The 24,070-nt window shown below is 38.9% G+C and overlaps 1 protein-coding gene across 1 annotated transcript in view; it reads left to right on the top strand.

Annotated features, from left to right (window-relative positions):
• The window catches only part of ITPR2 (inositol 1,4,5-trisphosphate receptor type 2), a 496,128-nt gene that overhangs the window by 429,017 nt on the left and 43,041 nt on the right, over nucleotides 1–24,070 (top strand). Inside the window, exons 53-55 of the mRNA XM_008058785.2 lie at nucleotides 7,448–7,578; nucleotides 8,692–8,857; nucleotides 19,759–19,919. Of these exons, the coding sequence (XP_008056976.1) occupies nucleotides 7,448–7,578; nucleotides 8,692–8,857; nucleotides 19,759–19,919 (458 nt within the window). The remainder of the gene's footprint in view (nucleotides 1–7,447; nucleotides 7,579–8,691; nucleotides 8,858–19,758; nucleotides 19,920–24,070) is intronic.

Genomic DNA, 24,070 nt, shown 5'->3' with positions numbered 1-24,070 from the left:
CGGCTAATTTTTTGATTTATTGTAGAGATGAGGTCTTGCCAAGTTGCCCAGGCAGGTCCCAAACCCGCGGGCTCAGGCAATCCACTCACCTCGGCCTCCCAAAGTGCGGGATTACAGGCTGAGCCACCAAGCCCGGCTTATTAAAGGAAATGTACTTAAACTGTGGTTTCATTTCAAGAATGATATATTGCTTTGCTTGTGAACCAGCAACAAAGCTAGTGTTCCTTCTTCCAGAGTCTACAAAGAGGGTCCACCCAATGGGTCCAGAGTTGTTTCTGAGTTATTGATTCTCACTACTGCATGGTAACCAGGAGTTCCCAAGGCACGGAGAAAACTTCCAGAGCCCACTCTTCTAGAAGATCCAGTCATACATAGTGTGAACATCACCTGGAACGGTTGGCTCCCCAGCCCTGTGCAGTTCTATAAATGCTAGGTTTTTTACAATTTCCAAGGCATGGTTGTTAATACTCAACTAGATATTCTGTTGTAATAATTTCACACATTCTTACTAATTCTACTACATAGTGATCTTATGTTTCTTTACAAAAGAACATTTTTATAAAACAGAAGAGTAGTTAAGTTCATTCAGTACAAATCTTGATGATGATGATGATGATGATGATGATGATAAAAACCCTGTTTATTTCTTTATTCATATAGTAATATTTATTGCCCTTACTCTGGGTCAGTCACTGTGCTAGGTATTCAGGACACAATGTTGAATAAGTAAACATGATTCTGGTCTTTATGGAACTTATGAAATAGTAGGGGGAAGCATAAGAATATTACAAAGAGTGCTATGATTTATATTCTGAAGACAGCCTGGCTGTAGATAAATTAGACAGAGACCTTTCTAAGAGAAATTATCCAAATTGAGTCTTGGAGATGAGAAGGAGCCAGTCAGGCCAAGAGGAAGAAGCATTGTGTTCTGAGCACAGGGAACATCCTGGAGTAGAAGACTTGAGACATGCTCATGGACCTGAAGAAGGCCTGCTTGTTTCAAGTACTATACTGAGCACATTTTGTCACTTAATCATCACAACAACCCTGTGAGACAGAGAGATACTGTTAATTGTCCTTGCATTTTAGATGACAACAGTGAGGGTCAGAGACTTAAGTAAGTTGCCAAGATCACACAGCTGATAACACAACATAAATCAAGTGATTTCAAAGCCTGTGCTCCAGCCATCTGTTTTATAACTTCTTAGTTAAAGGATTACTCTCTATAAGTTGCTTCTTCCCTAACCAAAATTTATAGATAGTGAAAACTCTACTTCTCATATTACCTTTCACTGAGTATGTTTGGGTAGATTGTCTACTAAAGCCAATTTCTTGAATATAGATATCCTCTGTTACATATTTATCAACTGCAGTTGTTTTTCCCCTCCTCGTACCCTTCAGAGACATTTCACGATGTCTGGAGACATGTCTGGTTGCCACAACTGGGATAAGGATACTACTGGCATCTAGTACATGAAGGCCAGGGGTGTTACTGAACATCCTATCTGGCACAGGACAACTCACAACAAAGAACCATCCAGCCCAGCAGGTTAATAGTGTTAAGCCTGAGAAACTCTGTTCTGTTTGCATATTGGTTTATAACTCTGAATACAAGCTCTTATAAAGGTGTTCCCATGAAAACCTTTATAAGCTATTTACCTACTATTTTACACAAAGAACATCGTTTCGCCTTTCTCTATGGGCTAATGGGGATGGTTCTTCCTCCCCAGTGCATTGAAGCAAAGTCTCCTTCTTTTTAGACTGCAACAGAGCTAGGAGTTAGAGCAAAGGGCTATGATGATTTTGCAAGGAAAGCTGTCAGGGCAGGGAGGAAAGCAAGGACCCCAGCTGGAGCTGGGAGGAGGTTCAGCCCAGAGGTATGTTAGAGACACAACTGGGAGCCCGAGGTGGTGGCAATAGCTTTTTACAATTAGGGATTATTTCTACATCTGTAATAACAATACAGGAATGGTGGTTTTAATCTACTCTTTCTTCCATACTTTTTTGCATTTATCATTATTAGTGATAAAATTCATCTGATTGAAAATTCCATGGATTTGATCTTCTAGCCTTTACCATCTTTTAAGATTTTGGCTGCATGTTGTTAACCGCAAAAGTAGAGTGGAAGCTAGAACCTGATGTTTGCCGGGCAGCATGTGTCACTTAAATTTAAAAATAGCTTTTCTATATCTAAGTCCAGGATTAAATTCTAACTTGCAAGCCCTAGTATCCATTTGTGATGGCCTTAGTTTGCTAACTTGTGGACAGCAGGTCCACATTACAAAAGGCCCAGACATACACAGTAGCTTAATAACAAGGCTCACCGTGATTGGAGGCAGAACGCCAGCTCCCTCGGAAGGCTCCTGTGGATGCAGGTAAGGTCATTGTCCCAGCAGCAGAAAATTCGCATGGTAACTGGCAACCAACTGTGGTTAAAAAAAGAAAAGAAAAAAAGAAAACCTTCCTTATATTTCATTTGCTGTAGATCTCCCTGATGAATAAAAATATTCACTTAAAAAAAGAAAAAAACTAACTCTCCTAGGAAAGCAAGGTCTTTTTGAGGCAAGGTACAAAATTTAATTGTGATTATTTTATAAGTAAAAATAATTTTAACGTACAGAAAAAAAGGAAAATGTGCAACATTTATGAATAATTCAAATCTAATATGTTTTGGTGTTTTAATAAAAAATATTGATAAATATCAATATCAGAGAGTCAGCCTTAATGGAGTCTATATTTTGGTTTCCTGCTGGGTACCCAGTGTTTTAAATTTTTTTTCTAGTTAAAAATGTTAAAACCAGCATTTTAATAATTAATTAATTCTAACAAAAGCTTGCAACTAACAAATAAGAGGTTTTAAGTGGTACTCAGACTTTCAGATGTATCTCAACGAGAAGCTACTGCTTTCTAAGAAGGCATAGGAAAACACTGAATAACTTCATTAAAACAGAAAAAGTGGCATTATAAAATACTCTTATTCAAACATGATCAGTATTTTTAAAAATTATAGACTATCACCTCAGATTGGGGGAATTGTTTCACAGCCAGTGAAATATGTTTTTATTCCTTTCCTCATATGAAGCATTTTATTTGTACTATAAATTAAGAAAAAATATTTTACTAATTAGTCAAGTGAAAATGAGAATAATTTAACATCAAATCATTTAAGTATAGAATTTGTAGATTATTTTAAAGCTATAACTTTTCATAAGATTAAACAGCCATATCTCAGTAATAATGATAGTTATGGTAACTAGAATTCACTGAGTTCTAACTACAAGCCAAGTATTGTTCTAAGTTATTTACCTGTATATCTCTAGTTCTTTTAAGTATCTCCACACTAAAGTCTGTTTTCACTAATTCTTTCCTTTTGCGTGTAAACAACATGTTCTCTGCCTTCTTTTATAACTACCTCTGTTTTTATCATTGCCCCCTGGCCACCATCAGCTGGACCATTATTCCTGCCTCTGAAGTCTTTTCCTTTCTACCACTGTCTGTTCTCTATCTTCTTACACACACTCTTAGGTCCTTATTCAGCCTCCCTCTGGGTTCTGTTAGTCTCTCGAACTCATATCCTATCAAGTCCCACCCTTTTTTCTTTCAGTACCATTTTTGTTCTATAAAACGATTGATCTATGTGCTCTCCTTTAATTTCTATTTCGACTGCCTTTTCCTTCCTGTTTGCCTTCTTCCTACTGTTTCCTGATGACCTAATTATTGAGTCCAGAGTCCTTTCCTTGCTTCTCATTGTCTGTGACCTGTCTGTAATTTTGACAGTTTTGATACCCTTTCCATCTTTAAATTATTGTCTTCCTTAATATTCACATATTCTCCCACTCTCTTTTAAAAAATGTTTTCTTGTCTTCTCATCCTATAAACATACAAAGATCCAAGATGCTTTCCTTGTCTTCATCAAAACACTCTCCAACCATTTCCTCCCTCTTAATTGTCTGTTTCTTTGGTCTAATGGGACCATCCTCCTCCTAAGTCACCCCCGACTGGAAAGCCTCAGAGTGGTATTGGATGCTGCCTACTCCGTGCTGCCTACCACATCAGCTTCCCTTTACTACTCCTCTGTCTCCCCTCTGCCATTGCTCTAGTTGAGGCTCAGAGCACATCATACCTGAATTATTGCAGCTGCCTCTTAAGTGGCCCTTCCTCCAGTCATTCTCTCCTCTTCAGTTCACCGCATATATCACCACTAGACTACTTGTCAGCGTTCATTGCCTTGAATATTTCCTCCCCTACCCCCAACTCAGGCTTGGCATGATGCTCCATTACCGACCCAATAAAACCCAAACTCCCACGGCTTCACAGAGAGCTCCCGGGTTATCGCTTCAGCTCCAGCTTCCACGCCTCTCATCTGTACTTACTGGTTTATATGCTGTTCATCAAATAAGCATATATTTTCTTCCTTGGGGCTATCTGCCCATGTCGTGTGAAATGCCTCTCTAATTGAGTCATAGTCCATTGACTAGTTAAGGCAAACTCAGAGTCTAAATTAATTAGAGTGACTTCCGTCTAATTATCCACTTAAAGCTTCTCCCCTTATTCTAATCTCTTTGCATCACTTCTGCACCTTTTTTTTTTCTTTTTAAGAGACCACTCTTGCCTAGGCTGGAGTGCAGTGTGCAAAGTGATGCGATTATAGCTCACTACAGCCTCCAACTCCTGAGCTCAAGTAATCCTACTGCCATAGCCTCCCAAGTAGCTGGGACCACACATGCATACCACCATAACTGACTTTCACTTCTATGTCTTTTATCACATGGAAAGCTGTCTTGTATGTGTTTTATCTCATATTATTTCACCAACTAAATGCGAAGCCATCCACCTTGCCCTTGTTGAAATCTTTCCAGTGGCTCCCCATAACTTCAGGATAAAGTTTACACTCTTCAGCTTGATATTTGAGTCTCTACATGATCCATTATCCCAGTATCTTTTCCCAACATTTCTCATATTCCTTGTCATTTACTAAAGACCCAGTCATTCCCATCTTCCTACAGTTCCCTAGGCATCCCCATATGCCTTCTTGTCTGTTTCCCTTTGTTTATCCCATTTTATCTGCTCAGAATGTCTTCATTTATTGATTTTACTAGGCAAAGGTGCCCCTCTTTCAAGACCCAACTCAGGCGTTACCTCTTTCAGAATACTTGATGCCCCAGTTCGTGAGTTGTCCATCTCTGATGTGTCCACAACACCCTGTGAGGCTGCACTGCCCTTGTTCATCTGCTAGCCTGCCTTTCCTGGGGACCTTAAGTTTTCCTGGGATGGGACACTAATCTTTATCACCTGTATTTCTAGCCCAGTGGCTGTTGGTGCAGAAGGCCGACTGGTAACACAGGTAACCTCAAGGTGTCATGTACCTAGGTGACTCTACCATGACTCAGAGCCTGACTCAGGCTGAATGCTTGGGAACTTGGCTTAACATATGGAGAGAGTAGGCATCTCGCAGAGGTAGAACCTTATGAACAAAACTCCAAGAGGCACCTATATAAAACCAATAGGCCTGTGTAGATATTATCATTGAGCAGAGTGACTAGACCGTTTGCTGGCATTGCTGGCATTGGTCTGACTGGGATGTTCTCCCTCTGTTTACATGCCATACAGAAAGCCAATTGTCTCATCATATATTTGCATCCAGTCTATTTTATTTAACAATGACTAATCACATAACTTTCATATTTATTTTACTAGCTCACTTCTTAGAGAACAAATGCTCTCAATTCCAAGTTCTTGTAGAGAGATAGCACATTTCCATAGCTTTTATGTACTGATTAATCTGCACTCCGTAAGTCTTTAGTAAACATTTGTTGTGACATGATTGAGTAGTTGCTGGATGAATGAATGACTGCAGATTGTACCACTGGATAGAAGAGTGTGATGGGAAGTCTAACTGTGGCAGAGTAGCATGTAGACATACTCCGTAGGACCTCATTATTGGAAAATGATTTTTCTCTTTAAAAAGTTCCTTTCAGTCTCTTACACGTTTCTGACTCCCTTTCTTCTCATCCTCGTCAGCCGTTATGTTAGCATCTACCACCGTGTGTCAGGACCTCACTAGCACATTCCAGACCGAGCTCCCACAACTCTTTGTCTGGCTTCCTTGTCTACACTGCTGCTCTAACTACTCCCATTACAGGCCCTACCTTTTCCCTGTTTCTCCCTCCTTCAAAAGAAGTTTATTTCTCCTACTTTCTAAATCAGAATGTGCCTTGAGCTCAGCACTAAGGTAAGTGACAGAGCCCAGATTCTGCTGATGCCTTTGATGCTGTATTTGTGCTTGCTCTTCTGTGACTTGGGCCCTCTTCTCAAGATGTATCCCAGCAGGTCTTTAAAAAGAACAGTTCCAAGTAAAGTAAAAATATCGGTGCGCTCATCCAAAGGATGCTAAAATAAAGTCAACTCAGAAGAGGAAAATTAGCCTTTTCATAACAAAGTACAAAACACACTGTTGGTCATGGAGCACGTAGACGAAGTTGGAATGAATTTTTCTTGTTGTTTTTGTGCTTGTGACTTGACGTGCATACTGTGGCTGCGCCATCCCCAAATTGAACTCCCCTGTGGTTTTGTTAACCTTGTGACAACAAAAATACATTTCCATTCATTTGCCAATGCTAGGAATTCCTGATTCTAATATCTGACTTTGTATGCATTTTTCACTATTTTAGATACTAAGAAATTGTGTTTCAAGTTGGATAACTATACCTCTAGGCAAAATAAGACCAGAGATTATTCTATCACATTATATCTTTTTCTCTCTCCCTCCTCTCCCTAAGTAGCTTTCCTCACATAACTACATTGTACTTCTTATCAATAACTCCAAGTTGTTCCTTAAGAAAACTTAGACACAATAGCAATAATGAAATACTACTATCTGCCCCAATATTTGAGCACCTACTGTATGCCAAACTTTGTCAAAGTGTTTTGCATACTTTAAACATAAATCTTAACAACCTATGAAGGGTTTAACCCTGAAACAGGCTTCCCTGTTTTACAGATAAGAATACTGAGGTTCAGTCACTTGCCCAAGTCTCCAGTCCTGAAACAGAGCAGAATCTGAAGCCAGGCCCCTCACACTTCCTTATCCACACTGTTTCCTCTGCAGTCCTTATACCTCCTGGGGACTGTGGCTGTGTTTTCTGGAGGTTTCATCACAATCTCTTCCCACCGCAATGAGCACAATCAGTATTAGCCTTCTTATATCTTGTTCCTTTACATCTTGTCCCTTTTCTCCTACAGAAGAAAAAAAAATTCAGGGCATTATATATGTCACTTTCCCAGTGTGCGTCCATCATATACTGCCACACATGAGCAAATGACACATGACTTCAATGACTTCAAATAACTATATTGTGGCAAGATGAGAAATAGATCTTTGGAAGGAGGTAATGGTATATTTTTAAATGTAAGTCTACTACAATGTTTAACTTACGTGTTTTTGTAGCTGATGAAGAGTATGAGGATGGAATTGAAAGGACGTGTGACACTCTCCTTATGTGCATCGTCACCGTGTTGAACCAAGGCCTAAGGAACGGTGGCGGCGTGGGGGATGTGCTGAGAAGGCCATCAAAAGATGTAAGCTGGAGGAAAAGTATTTTTTTTAGAAGCACATAATTTTTTAAAAATCTGTCTTTACAGCATTTACAATATGGTTTTGGTTTTCAGTGTAATATATTGTATCATTTGCTTTAAAAGTATAACAGAGGCCATTAAAACCCGTTCATTGTATACTAGGATTACATAGAAATAGCTAATGTACTAAAAAAATCTATGTATGTTAGTAGGGTCATGAAGTATTTCCAAGTTTATCTGTGTATTGCATTACGGCAATGAAATCATGGCTGCGAACTTTATAGAGGAGTTGATTGTTACATTAATAACAGAAACTAGGCTGCCTTTTGTCTATCAGGCTTCTCAGGCATAAAGATTTACTCTTTGCTTCTACATAGGAAGGACTTCCATTAATATCCATGATGAATATAAACTTGGAACAAATTCCAACAAGATTTCATATATTAAAATGACCAAGTGGAAGAATTTCTCACTAGTTGAAACATCTCAAGTGCCAGTCTGGGAGCCCGAAAAAGCTTAGCTCTGCTCAGGCCCATTGTATCATAGTTGTCAAGTCATCTAACCTCTTAACCTCAAGTCCCTCATTTATTAAACAACTGCATTACATGGTCTCTAATGTGTATTTTAATACTGCTTATTAGGTAGAAATAAGCGTGAGCTCCAAATACTTGACCCTGTAAGGCCAAGAATAAAGCCTACTCCAGAAATTGACAAATCATTGGGTTCTCCTCAGCTCCCTAATCGCTGACCTTTGGAATTGTCGTTTTATTACCTTCTCCATAATGTCTGGGATAGGGGACCACTGCATCAAAATGCATTTAGCAGAATTACATAATAAAGTGGTTCTAAACCATTGCAGGGGGAAGAAAATGTGTCAGTCCTAGAGAAATGGAAGGGGTTCTGGGAACAAGCTAGGAAGTTTTTCTTACAACACTTGAAAGAAAATAAAGAGAGAAAGTGAGTGGGTCTTATTTTTCCAACTGGAGATATTATTTATATTCATTTAACAAACATTTATTAAATATATCCTCTATGCTAGACAATGTGTCCAGTCAACATAGCTTGAAAGTATATATGTATTATATATATATTTTTTTAATTTTATTTTTGTTTTAGGAGCCCTTGTTTGCTGCCCGAGTGGTTTATGACCTTCTTTTCTATTTCATTGTTATCATTATCGTTCTTAACTTGATTTTTGGTGTTATCATTGATACCTTTGCTGATCTCAGAAGTGAAAAACAGAAAAAAGAAGAAATTCTAAAGACAACCTGTTTCATCTGTGGTAAGTGTACTCCAGATGCTAAAATAATGGATAAACAAACTGTTTTAGGAAAGAGGGGCTAAAGTGATTTTTATTTGTCATGCTCTAGAAAAAATTATTTCAAAATGAAGGCTGGATAAAACTCAAATTATGTAACTGAGCATTAGACTGGAATTCTCTGCTTCCAGAAATAGATGGAGGAATTCTATCCCAAAGCTCTCCTGTCATTATTTCTGCAATTTATATGATCCTCTGACTATAGAATGTGATGCAAAATGCCAGAAGGTTTCACCAACTGGCAAGCAGGTTTTTAATCACAATCACATATTTATTAAATGACAAAATGATATTTATTTTATTTTGTTAGAATATGAATCCAAAGATGATTTTCCAGCAGTTTAAAATTCGACTCACTGACATCACTGTGTTTTGGATTCTGAATCGTGCCTTCTCTCTAAACTATCTCTCTTTGTCTTTCTTTGTCTCTCTTTGTCTTTCTGTTTCTCATTTTTTTTTCTATCTCTCTCTGTCTCTGTCTCTCTATCTCCCTCTCACACCCACACACATACACACACACCCCATTCTCCTTCCATTCTCCCATCATCCTCTCTCTCAAGTCCACCCAACCTTCTCTTTGCCTCACCATCTCTTTGGCTCTGCCTTCTTCACTATATCCATCAGCCATTTCCAACTTCAGTTGTCTCTGTAGATGGTCTCTTGTCACACTAGAATGAATTCTCCTCATTGGATGATAACCAACTGTAGGTTACACTCTCCCTCCATTTTTCCACTTAGGCTAAAGAATCTTCTGGTAGAAGTCCCAAAGGAAACATAAGGTCTTCACTATAATGTTACTCTGTATAACTTAAATTGGGCCCTTAATAAATTTCATTCTCTCCTTGGTTCAAACATTTGTTGACTACCTCGCTCCCCTCAGTGGCTCTTCCAAGCTTTCTCAACATTCCTCCAATAATCTAAGGTGCACTGGGTAATAATGTGTAATAAATGCTATATTCCAGGGAAACATATAAATTAGATATGCCCTGTTTCAGGAGATTCACAATCTATTGTGGGATACAAGCACAATAAATAGTATAGTTATCTTGCATGTTAAGAGAAATGATTGAGAAGTTCACAAGTAGCTGCAGGTACCCAGAGGAGGGATACCTCTCCAGATTGGCATAGAGAATGCAGAAGAGTCATAAAGCTTTTTAGAAGAGATAGTGACTGACCTGATGGTAAACAGCAAAAGGAAATTCACCAGATCAAAGCGGAGAGAAGTAGAATGGCCTGGGTAAGCAAAGGCATGGAGGGAAGGAACAGGATGATGAGTGTCTTCACTTATTCTAAGCAGCTCAGCATTGCTGACTGTGAAGTTCAGAGCAAGACTTGGCAAGAGTAGAGGTTGGCCAGATCATGTGTGGCCTTTTTTGGTTAGACAGATTGGGCTTTACCCTATAGACTAATAGAGAACGTTGAGTCATTATAGAATTTTAAGGAGATGAGTTCAGGGTCTAATTGTTTTAGAGTACTGTGACAGCTATAGGAAGTTGGTTTTCAGGGGGACAGTACTGGAGGCAGCATAGCAAAAGTGGAGGTTATTGCCACAGTCCATGTGAAAGATAATAAAAGCTTATTCCAAGAAATTTCATGGTGGTAGTACTAAGGGTAGGAAGCAGAGTCAAGAAATATTTAGGAGATAGAATTTTTTAAATTTTGATGGTTAGGAATGGATATGAAAGATAGCTTGGATGCCTGAGTGGATGGTAATGCCAATAGTGGGCTGAGTTTGAGAACAGCTGGAATAAATAATTTTAGGTAGGAATATGCTGAATTTAACTTTGAGAATACTGAAATTGAGGTGTGTACTGAACATTGCATTAGGATACATCTAGCATCCGTCAGTACATGAGTCTCAGCCTCAGAGAATGAGTCTTCGCTGGAAACAGTAACTGGGGAATCCTCAGCTTATATGTGGTAGTAAAATCTGGAGTGTGGAGGAGGGCATCTGAACGAGAAGAGTAGCAGACAGAGTCGAAGTGGAGAACACCAGCTTTAAAGAGTTAGGAGAAAAAGAGGAGCTCACACCAAAAAGCTAAAGCACGAGTCAGAATGATGTGAGGAGAATCAGGAATGTGTGGCATGTGAAAATGAGGGGGAGAAAACAGCCTTGGGAAGAAAGGAATTAATTATCAACTCCATCAAAGCAGAGAAGGCCGATAACATGAACTGAAAGAGCCTTCAGAGTTCTCATTTAGGAAGCGTTGGTGACTTTAGGTAGAGCAGATTGCATAGTGTTAAGTAGGGATTTGCTAGAAGGAAATTGAGACAGAAGGAAGAGCCTTCTCTTTTTATGTCTGGATTAGACAGGGAAGGCAAGATTGCAACGTAACTAAGGAAGATGTCATACAATTCAAAGTTTTGGGGAAGAGGCTGAGAAGACACTCCTTCAACCTTAGAAGACAAATATGTCTACTACCTGTTAGAAAAAGTAGTTCGCACCCTGTCTATTCTTTTCTAATTTTTCTTTTCTCTACGGGAAAGCTATCACCATTTCCATTACTTCACAATAAATGTGTGTGTGTATGTGTGTGTGCTTCCTTCCTTCCTATCTCTTCTCAACAGAAGAGCCTTTAAAGGGTGATCCTCTCTTTACCTGTGTTACCTCATCTGAAGCTCTGTCCCCTCTCTCAACAACATCATCATCAAGATCATCATCATGAAAAATTTTTTAAATGATTATTCATTGAATACTTACACATGTCTGGCTTTTTATTTAGGTATTTTCTTTTCATTTTATTCTGAAAAACAAATACTGTCATTATGTATGTTACTACCCCTTTAGAGATATGAAAACAGGATTTCAGATCCTGTCAATGTCCAATCAGTAAGCAGTAGAGCCAGGGTTTGAATCCAGGACTACCTAACTCAAAAGTCCACTCAGCTATATAGTTCTCCTAAAATGACAGTCATAGTTAGGTTCTAATTCAAGGACAATTGAGCCTAGAGACAAGTCCAGGTTGAGGGGTATAATATTATGGGACAAGGTGATTGTGTGGAAGGGTGAATCCCTCAAAGGAAAAATAATGCTGTCCTTGGTAACCTTTCTGTGTGTCCTGTGGTCTTTCTTTTACAGTGCTTTTTCTAAGTCCTTCTCTTCATGATCATAATAACTATCACATTGATGCATTACTTCTGAAAAAAGTGCTCTTTGGAAGAATGGACCAGAGACATGGGAGCCTCCTTCTAAGACATGATACTGTCACCTGTATTCTAACAACAATGAAATAAGCCCTTCAACCATGATTCCTGCTCCTTGGAACTTTCTCCTTGCTGTCAAAATTCTCTTTGGCTTTTCACATTTATGAAAAAGCATGCAACCTACAAATTCCTTAAAATATCACAATAACCCTCATCAACAAGTTGAAATGTTCTTCTCAAATATCACTGTTAACTTCCTGCTGATCTTTTCTTCTCTCTCTGCTTGATTTTTCTCTGATTTCATCACAGGGTCCTATTTCTTCTTCCAAAACCTGTAGGTGTAGGAGGATTTGATTTTAACCTTGGTCCTCCTCTTTGACATCCCTTTTATACAGATCATTGCCAAATATGCATCCTCAGCTCCAGCCTCTCCCCAGGTTTTTTTCCTCTGTGTTCAGTTGTTTACTGGACAGTTTGACAGGGGTGTCTTCCTGGCAGCCACATTCACCATGTCTAAAGCCAATGTGTTGGCCCTTTCCATTCACTTCCTCTAACCCATCTCCTTCTTCTGGCACCCATATTGCTATCAACAATATCTTACTGTGCCTTTAGTTATCTATGCTGGGAGTTGCACCATCATTTTTAGCATCTCCTGTTTCCTCTTCCAGGTGCACTAGCTGCCATGCACTAATGAATCTGCCTGCACAATCTCACATCCTTTCACATATTCCCCCAGCCACACCTTGGTTTTTCAGGCTTGTCCTGGCTCACACCCCCAAATGACCTGCTCAGTGCTGCCAGACTATTTTTTCCACTTGGAATTAATCATTTCCTTACACCAAAAGCTATTCATGACATTGCAGTGTAAAACTTGAAAACTCTCTAATTTTCCTGGCATGTAAGGTACCCACAATCTGACCCCTTCTTTGTTTGTCTACCTTTTCCCCACTGTTTTCTCATTTATAGCTCCAGTTTCGGTCACATACATTACTCACCTTTAACTTCCCAGACTTTCCTGGTGTTCTCAGTTGTGGGAGGACATTTTGTTTGGCATGTCCTAACTCCTAAGCTGTTGAACTCCTGCCCTTTCTCTGAGGCTCAGCTCTAGTGCTATTATTCCAGAAGACTTCTCTGATCTCACTAGCCAGAAGCAAACACATGTACTCCTAAATTCCTCCCATCACACTTAGGTCTGTGTATATATTTTGATAGCACCTCTGCTGGATGCTATGCACTCTCATATTGTAAGAAGTGTATGAACTTTTTAGGCAAATAGACATAGGTCCACACTGGTTCCATATTCTGGCTCTGTGATCTTGGCCAAGTGTCTTACCCTCCGTTGCTCTTGTTTCTTCATCTGGAAAGTGAGGACTATAATGCCATGTTTTGGGGTTGTGGTGAGTGTAAATGAAATCGTGGATATAAAAATCCCTAGCTCGATGCTAAGCTGAAAGTCAGCCCTTAATAAATGCCAATTTCTCTCCTTTAAGAAAACCCAATCCATGTCTTATCCATTTTATGCTTTCATAGTATGTATTGGATATCATCTGTAAATATTTGCTTAATGAATGTCTATCCAATAAGTCAACCCCAAATTAATATTCTCTACACCACTGTTTGTAAACTGCAAAAGAAAAATAAAGCAAGTAAATACTGAGTTGATGTATATTGCAGATCAGAAACCTGGGTGCACTAATTCCAGGTTGTTCCAAGTTTTGTCACATTCAGGGTATTGTTTCTGTGGAGTACATGCCCACAGGAACATAGGGTAATACATTAGGAGTCACAAAGAGATGTTAGATCAATATTGTCTATTTTTCAGAAGCTTCATATTTATTCAAAAACCTGAGGGGCCATTTAGGTAATTCAACTTAAGAGTAAATTTTTTTTTTAGATTGGAAAATATAGTTTATTTTGAAAGTAAATTAGAGGGAGAAAGAGAGAGAGAGAGAGACAGAGGAGATTCACCTCCCCGAGGTAGGGGAGGGGGCCAAGGACATGGTCAGACCATGGCTTAGCAAAGCAATGGCCAACAATAAATTTAAATTTTATTATTATTTTAGAACAAGTAGAAGAATATTGTAAAATTTGAGCAAATATAGCATGAACATTTAAAATAAAATAGAACCTTTTATAAAAATTAAAAATTGGTCTCAGGCTAATCATTGTGACCACAGTAACATAAAGGTGTATATTTTCTGCTCTGTTCCCTTAAAGGACCTTCAGCAGAAACATGTGAGAAGCATTATGGTAGTGCATATCTAGATATATACTCATTTCTGGAAACTCTTACCACATAGATGATATGATATATGTTATGAGAACTTAATAATAAGAGTGATTTAACCAGTTGAGATATTTGGGGGTTGTACTAGTAGGCTATCAGATGGTAAATCTAGAAGTGGTTCTTGCTAAAGTTAGTTGTTAAATTGTGATCCAAAGAGGGATATATTACCTAATGACAAAGGAAAGACTCTCCACAGTAGGACAGAACTGCCACCAAGTGTGTGCCAAGGGCTACCCATCGTAAGACAAGTGGAGGTGCATTCTGTGACCGGGAGTGGGGACAGTTAGGACTTTCCCGGCTTTGATGGCAATGACCAGATGAGTCAAACATTACTCAGAAAACAATTACTAGTTAACCAGAAGGTAGTCATGATAGGGTGATAATTAGCAGATGACAGAGCTGAAACAGTATAAGCATTGAAATAAATCATCTCTTGTAGTCATATTGATTATTAACATTGAATTACTAGAGGCTGAAAATTTAGTAAGAAGGAGATGTCAGCTAAGTACAGTGGCTCACACTTGTAATCCCAGTGCTTTAGGAGGCCAAAGCGGGAGGATTGCTTGAGGCCAGGAGTTTGAGACCAGCCTGGGCATAATAGCAAGAACCCCATTGCTTCAAAATTAAAAATAAAATTAGCCAGGTGTAGTAACACATGCCTGTTGTCCTAACTCCTGAAGAGGCTGAGGCAGGAGGGTTGCTTGAGTCCAGAAAGTTGAGGCTTCGGTGAGCTATGATCACTCCACTGCACTTCAGCCTGGGCAGCAGAGCAACACTCTGTCTCTAAAAAGAAAAAAGAAGAAAAGAGATGTCAATAAACCAGGTATAACAATACAACAAAATGGTGACAGGATTTAATGATAGGTCAGAATTCCTATCACAAGAAAAGGCTATCTTGCTGTAGCAATATTGCCATGAACTCAGTCATTCAAGTCAGAAAATTCAGTCATAATTGATATCTTCTTCTCCCTAAATCTATCTCTCTAACCGGACAATAAACCTTCTCAAATTTTCACTCCAAAAATGCCTCTTCAACCTCTCTTATCCATGTATTCAATACTCTGTCAACTTTAGTTGAATGCCTTTTGTTTTCCAGACCTCTGCCAGGTGCTGGTAATACAAAAGGTAATCAGACACTAAAACGGTTGAGGCTAAGATGGAAACAGACACATTTCCATAGTGAAATGTTGCAGGCACAGAGGATCAAGCAGCTGGTTTTATGTGTGGGAGTCAGTGGGGGAACTGAGTCTTGAAGGAACACTTGGAAGGCAGAAAAGATAGTAGATGGAGGCATAGAGTTTGTAGAGGACATGGTGTATGTGGAGAATGGTGAGAAAGAGTGACTACAAGAAATATACTCAGAGTGGATTGTCAGTGCATGAGTCTAAGGATGACCTCACGTTCCCTGGTCGATAGGGACTTCATTAACTGAGGCGAAGAAGAAGAGCTAAAGAAACAAAAATTTGATGAGTTAAGTTTGACATGCCCACAAGCTACCCAGGCGAATTTATCCAGTATGCAGCTGGAAATAGAAACTGAAGGTGAGAAGGAAGGTCAGCGCTTAGGATGAAGGCTGAGAAATAATCAGCGTGATGATGGTTAAAACCATGGGAATGTATGATAACACTGAGAACAAGAACTTAGGGAGATGAAAGGCCACCAGGTCCTCCCTTTTATGTTCCCCCCTGCACTGCCCTGGTCCCCAGGGGTTCTACCCTCAGTCTCTTATCCCACAGTCTTCCTCTAAGTACAGCTCTGGATATGCTAGTCTCCACTCAGAAACCTTCAGAATAAGATGCAGACACCTTGCCTTTGAATCTGAAGCTCCTCATGGTTTGTCCCAGACATACCATTTCATCTTCATGTCCAAATGTTACCTTTCAGCCACACCAGGGGAACTGTCATTCCCCAGACGGATCATGTGCTTTCATCTCCAACTTTACCATGCCATTGCCTCTGCCCAGGTTGCAAAAGAACATGGGCTTTGGGGTCAGAAATATCTTCATTTAAATACTGACTCTTCCATTAACGAGGGGTATTGATTTGAACAATTTATGGAATCATTCTGAATCTATTTCCTCACATGCTGAAAGGTCATATTGGATTATTGTAATTATAAGAGCATATTTAGACATCCTTATAGTTGTTGGCATCAATAGGTGCTCAATAAAAATTAAGTACCTTTTATTACCACTCACCTCTTCTCTGTTTGCCATAATTATGTTCTAAAGCTGAATTTTTACAGCTTTACATTTCTTTGAAACCTGTTAAAATGTACCTAATCACAACTCATTTTGCCCTCTTTCATGCTTTTTTGGCAGTTTATACCACTTCTGAATAGAGCACAAGTTGTCTGTTTAATCTACCGTATTTTGGATTAGTTGATAGTAAGAACACTATTTTTATAGCTCTATTACCTTGCAACTGGTAGATGTCTGAATTGAATTCTGGGACTATCGACTTTAACATTTTCTCTTTTTTTGTTGTTAACAACTCTATTGCAATATAATTCAAAAACCTTGCAATTCATAATGTGTCCAATTCGATTGCTTTTAGTATATTCAGAATTATTCATCACTGTAATCACTTTGAGAACATTTTTACTGCCCTCAGAAGAATACCCCATACCCTTTAACCATCACTCCCTCCCCAGCCTTCCATCTTCCTCAGCTCTGAGCATCCACTGATCTACTTTCTGCCTCAATGGATTTGCTTATTTTAGACATTTCATATAAATGTAATCATAATATGTGGCCTTTTCCAACTGGCTTTTTTCATGTAGCCTGATGTTTTCAAGGTTCATGTTGTAACAGGTTTCAGTACTCCATTCCTTTTTATTGCAGAATATTATTCCACTATACAGATGTACTACACTTTGTTTATCCTCTAATCTGTTTATGGACATTTGGATTGTTTCTACTTTTGACTATTAGAAATAATATTGCTATGAACATTCATGTGCAAGTTTTTGTATGAAGATATAATTTTGTTTCTCTGGAATATATACCTAGAAATGGAATTTTCTGAGTCATGATAACTCTGTGCTTAACCTTTTGAGAAAACACTAGACAGTTTTCCAAAGTGGTTGCACTATTTTAGATTTCTATTAGCAATGTGTGAGGGTTTTAATTTCTCCACATTCTCACCAGCACTTGCTATTATCTGTTTTTTTTTTTTATTATAGCCATTCAGGTGGAACAACATTTTATTAGTGAAATAGTCTCAATGTCTTCAATGAGTATTTCATTGAGTGCCAACTATGTACCAGACACTGTTCTAAGCTATTGGGACCACTGATGAGGAAAAGAGACAAACGTATCTGCCCAGCTGGCTTTTATATTCTAGTGGGAGAACAAGTACAGTAAATTATGAACATACTACATTTTTATCCAAGTTTCTGGATGAAATAACATTTCTTTCTTCTATGCTGATTAGCAGGCAGACTTTTTCTTACACAATTATTTTTACCTCTTTTTCTTAGAGTTGTGATTCAGTTTACTTCAACAACTTTGATATGACTATATTCAGTCTGTTAGGAGGTGATAAGCACTATAGGAGAAAGAGAAGTAAGGAAAAAAGTAATCGAGTGTCAGCAAAAGGGAAGGGACCGATTGTAGTGTTAAGTAAGGTGATCAAGTTAAGCCACATTAAGAAGGTGAAAACTTGAAGGTGAATGAGCTAGTCAGAGAGATATCAGGGAGAAGAGTTTTGTGACCAGAGGAAACAGCCAGCCCAAAGGCCCTGATACAGAAATCTATGATCAAGGAGCAGGAAAGAGGCCAGTGTGATTGCATAGGAGGTAGCAAGGGAGAGAAGAGTAGGAGGTAAGGTCAGTGTGGCCAAGAGACCAAGCTACATAGGATTTTGCAAATAAATTTTGTAAGGGACACGCTTATACTACACGTTATTTACTGTGTATCTGAAATTCAAACATAATTGGGAACTCTATATTTTATCTAGTAATCCTGCTTATAGACCCTTGTACAGACTTTGACCTTTATTCTGAGGAGAGGAGGAGCCACTGCAGGATTAGCAACAGAGCAAAGGAATCATTTCAGTTACGTTTTTAAACAATTCTTGGGTTGCTATGCTGAGCATGGGCCATGGAGCATAAAAGTGAAACAGGAGGCCTGGGAGGCTATTACAGATAACAGGCGACAATGGCTCAGATCAGCGTGTGACAGCGAAGGTGGTGAGAAGTGGTCAAATTCTGGATATATTTTGAAGATAGGGCCCAAAGCATTATAATATGAATCCGACATGGTATATGGGAGGCAGAGAGGATTTAAGCATGACTCCTAGACTTTTGGCTTGAACAACTGGGAGAATGGAGCAGCCTTTGAATAAAAAGAAGAGAACTGTGGATGGAACACGTTTGGGGAAGAGGTTTGGAGTTTATTTGGGACATGCTGAGCTGATGATAGATCAAAGAAGATGAGGCATAACCATCAGCCAGTCAAATTTTATGGGATTTTCCATAAACATAGCCAATACTGTAAGTTAGGAAGTCACTCCTTCATTGGGAACAGATTTCTTAACTTATTGTGCTTTATATCTTATTATTTAAAGGTTCTTCCTCATGTCTCAATGATCTTTAAGAAAAAAAATTCTTAGGGAAGAGTACCCAGGATTGGAATTCAATTTCCTGCTTTCTTCTTCAGTATCTGAACCACAAAACCAAACTGAATCCCAACTTCCTACCCTCCTTGGCATTCAAATTCATTTTTCCATAAATGTTTTTCTTCATCTCCATTCATTTTCTTTCATCTATTCTTCAACTTTGAGATAAAAAAATCTTACTATCCAGATCCTTTACTTCTTCAATGTCCTTCCAGAAGCTGAAAATGTGCCCTGGAAACTGAACAAACCACCCCCTCCCCCAAATTCCTGAAACACAATACTCTGGAAGGCTGGGTGTGAAAGTCCTTGCTGTCCTCAGAGTGTGGGTGGCTGTCTAGATTTGTGTACCCTTTGCTGGTTACAAGTGGTTTTGAAGGGATGACTCTCAGTTGTCTTCTCTCTTTTAACCCAAGTTTATATAGTAATGACATTTTTTTCTTTCTTGATTAGTAAGCATTCCTTTTCTTACATAATCATTTTTACCTTTTTTTCTTAGGTTTGTGGCCCAGTTTAATTTGACAATTTTGATATGGCTGTATTTACAATTATCTGCAAATTTTACATCTATAATAAGATTGTGCATTTCCAGGGTCCATGGAGGGAAAAAATAAATGTCAGTTGGGAAGAAATCTATAAACAATGGCTCTTTTCTGGAGGTCTTATGTACTATGTTGTTTTTAATCATGATATTTTAATTGGCACAGTCTTACAGAAAGCATTTTTTCACAATAATTGTTATGTTTTGCTTTCATGCAAAGAAATAAGCACTGGTTAAATGACAGATTACATATATTGTGTTTCCTATCTTTTGCAGGACTTGAGAGGGACAAGTTTGATAATAAAACTGTTTCATTTGAGGAGCACATTAAGTCAGAACACAATATGTGGCATTATTTGTACTTTATAGTCCTGGTGAAAGTTAAAGACCCAACAGAATACACTGGACCTGAAAGTTATGTGGCTCAAATGATCGTGGTAAGTGACCAGAGCGTTTTCATCTGACTATATTACATTGTGTATGCTTTCACCTTTTCTTCCCTAGCCTTCTTCCAAAATCTAAAGATTCCAGCGATCTTTTTCTGTTAACTTCTAAGTAGGCCGGCCAATCACTGAAGAACCTTTACACTGGCTAAATTGTCGATTGGTTCCTAATAGACTTCTAGGTTATTCAAACCAAATCGAAGTGTTAAGTGCAAAGATGATATCTACTGAAGGATTCTCTGTATAGTGAATAGCATCATCACAGTGATGTCTGTCACCTTCTGACCGCAGGCCTTCTGTCATTGAGATGTCCTACTTCCTGAAGTTGGAACTTTTCCTTTGCAGAAAATTCATACTTTAAGAAATTCCTTGATATTCATAAATCAAGAGATTAAGAAATTAAATTGTGTTTGGGAAGAATATGATATTCAGTCCCAATGGGAGAGCACCAATTTGGATTGATTTACCAGTGTTGTTGATGGATTTCCACTGATCCTGCTACATACTTATAACTTACTGCTTATAACTTCTCAGTAATAGCAGCACAGAGGGTCTGATTATCTATCATTAGAAGATTCTTCTGTTTCACAGAAAATTAAAACTAACATAAAGAGAAGTCAAAGTTATAATTTTAGTGTATCCAGATATATATTGAGTGAATATCATTGCATCTGATATATATTTTTGCATTCTTAGAATAAACATAGCTATTATAAATAAACATAGTATATACTGGATATTTTCTCTCTCAAAAACTGTCCCAAAAAATGTGTTTCTCAAAATTATTTGAGAAAGAGACCTTAAAGGACTCATGAGCCTCCTTGCTGTTTGGTTCTAAGAATAGTGTTTAGTCGGCACCAATGAAGTATCAAGAGAGCTAGGCAACAGTGTCTCTATATCCTTCCCTCTGTAAGCTTATCATCTACTTGAGAAGACAAACTATAATACAGGAAGCAACCAAAGAACATTACCTGGTTAATGTAGTAATAGTTTACCTCCCTGTCAATATTTACATGTCACAAGAGAGCTACATATACTTTGCATTTTTTAGTGCAACATTTTCATGTTTTGTTATTAATGACTTGCATCTGACTACAAGTTGTTTTCTCTGCATTCTTCATTTTACAGTGGCTAGAACCTAATGTTACTTCTATTTATCTACTTTAGCCTTTCTTCCTTCTTCCCCTTCTAAAGCAGGAAGGAAAGGTAATCATTTTAACAATATGCCTCCATAGTCATTATTTACTCATTTTTGATGATCTCATTTGGGAGAAACATTTTGCTTCTGCTTGCTGGGAGGAAAAATCATGTACAGTATTATATTTAAAATGAGACCACATTGCCATATTTTATCAAAGTTTGAGTGAGTTTAATTAATATATATTTATTGGGCTCCTATCATATCCCTTAGACTAAAAGATGCCTGGGAATACACTGAAGAGTCTGACATGTCCCTCCTCTGCCAAGGATCTTAGAGCTTAGTGGGAGGGAGGGTGGAATAACAAACCCATAGCAGAATATGCTAAATTTTCCAAGAGGAGTACAAATGAAAATCTGTGACGGCTTAAAGATGTAGAGTGACATCCAACTGGGAGAAGGCGGAGGGGAATCGATGTAGGGGTGGATAGGGTGGCAATGCACAAGACAGGGTACGATTTGTACAGATAGGGAGTGTGGGGTCCTAAGAGGGTGCAGCCTGAACAAAGGCATAAAAGTGGGACATCAGACACTCGGGAGATCATTAGTTGTCCAGTTTCCCAGGCACATGTTCACTTTTAAGGAAGCTCTTTGAAAAGTGTAACAGGAAATATAAACTAAACTTTTGAGTAGTGAAGTTAGGCATTTGGTTGTTATTTCATAGCAATGGGAAGCCTCTGAAGGTTATGGCTAGAGGAGTAGTGTGGCCAAGGACAATAGCAATGTACAGGCAGGCTGGAGAGGACAAAGAGGAAGTCAGAGAGGGTATTTGGCTATGGATGAGATTAGGGGTGGGGACATGGAAGGAGCAGGAGAGGTGGAAGAGAGCAAGAAGAGCCAGAGACGCTGAATTTTGAGTTGGTCGTTGGGAGAAAGGTGGAGAAACTTCAGTTTCAGGAAGTGTCTTTGTTAGGAAAAGAAACTGGTCAGGAAGAAGACTTACTGATATAGACGTAAAACTGGAAGTAAAAGCCATGGATTAGGAGGAACAGTTGGGGGGCAACAGCATGAGCCTTGGAACCAGAAGCATCAAACCTTGGCTCTATCACTTATTTGCTAGGTGGTCCAGGATATCGTGGGTGAGTCTTGGAACCTATCTGAGCTTCTGCCCCCTCTTCTAAAATGGAGGAACAGCTGCATCACCCACAGGAGTGTTGTGAGCTCAGTGAGATGGCATGTAGAACATGCTTCATAAAGTGTAGAGACTTAGCAAATGACAGTTTTCACTGCTACCATGCATGTAGAATGGCCACAGAAGCCAACAGATTAGAGAACGATGAAAGAAGAGAGAGTGTGTAAAGAGAGAAGAGAAAGCCTGAGACAGAACCCGGGGTATACCCCACTTAGGAAAAAGAAGAAAAATAAGTAGAAAAGAAGGCAATAAACAAGGTAGGAGAACCAGGAAGTGGAGTGTGTCAGAAGCCAGGAGGTGAGGATTTCAGTGTCAGAGTTCAACAACATCAATTGCTGCAAAGAGGCCAGAAAGAAGAGGCAGGTCACAGGCTTTGAATTTCATAATGCAAAAATCACCAGGTGACTTCTTATCAGAAGAGAAGACTGCTGTGAAAATGTTGACCCCTCTTTAGCCTTAACATCAAAAGCAGCATTTACCAGACACTCATACTTGAATCTTTAAGTATCCAAGTACTTATCCATGTTTCTGCCCAGCCTCTTCTGTCAAAGCTGTCTCCAGAACCATGGCAGGAGGGATAAGAGCTCACAAGCCTATTCAACATAAATCGTCTCATTCTCATCCAAGAAGTGCACATCCAACAGAACAGGCCCTGTTTCTAAATGTTAATAGTCAGGAGAAGGAAGAGTGATATTAGCTTAGGTATAATGGAAACAAAAAGTTGTTGACATGGAAGATTGTTTATTTATGGAAATAGCCTTTTTGGAAACTCTGTAAATCTATTACTCTAAGCTCTGTAGAGATGATGGCCGTGTGATCGTAATTCTCTTAAAAGGAGAAGAGATTTTAAAGCACATACAAAACTTAAGCTCCATTCAAAGACTGTGTGTTTGTTTGTTTGTTTGTTTGTTTGTTTTTTCTTTCTCCATTCCAAGGTAACTACTCTTAGTAGTTTGGTAGAAAAACTTCCAGACATTTTCCTTCCACTCATATTTTTATTACTTAAAAGTAGGTTCATTAACCAAGTTGATGTAGGTGCTTGCTTATCAACATGACTTTGGAAGAAATTGAAAACTCTTCATAAATAATGTGGCTTTTTATGCTCAAGGGTTTCTCTAGAAGAAAACGAGGAAGGTCCTCCCTTACATTTATTCACAGAACAACTGATCTGGATCCTGCTGTTCTGTTTACATAAATCTGATCTGTACCTTAAGACCCATAGAAATGCCTCCTACATTTTGGTAAAAAGGGAAAAAACAAGAATAGAACAAGCTTGGAGGTTTCTTCCTCTGTGTGCTTTTTTCACCTCCAGTGCTTCAACTGTATTAACGTGTCAGTAAAGAGTATGTATACAAATATCCATTAAAACTCTGTATTATTCTGTTTTGCATTGCCATAAAGGAATGCCTGAGGCTGGATAATTTATTAAGAAAAGAGGCTTATCTGGCTCATGGTTCTGTAGGCTGTACAAGATGCATGGCACCAGCATCTGTTCAGTTTCTGGTGAGGGCCTCAGGAAGCTTTTACTCATGGCAGAAGATGAAGAGGAAGTAGGAGTGTCACATGTAGAGAGAGGGACAAGTGAGAGAGAGGAGGGAGGCTCCAGACTCTTTTAACAACCAGATCTCCAGTGAATTGATGGGGAGTACCAAGCCATTCATGAGGGATCCACCCCCGTGACCCAAACTAGGCCCCACCTCTAATATTTGGGATCACATTTTTTCTTTTTTTGAGTTGGAGTCTCACTCCGTCGCCCAGGCTGGAGTGCAGTGGCCGCTCCCGGCCACTGCAGCCCCGACCCGCCGGGCTCCGGCGC

The sequence above is a fragment of the Carlito syrichta genome, unplaced genomic scaffold (assembly GCF_000164805.1).
Source record: "Carlito syrichta isolate Samal-C Ts95f unplaced genomic scaffold, Tarsius_syrichta-2.0.1 Scaffold303626, whole genome shotgun sequence".
Classification (NCBI taxonomy): domain Eukaryota; kingdom Metazoa; phylum Chordata; class Mammalia; order Primates; family Tarsiidae; genus Carlito; species Carlito syrichta.
Note: the sequence above shows the minus strand (reverse complement) of the source record. Positions and strands in the feature narration are given on the sequence as shown.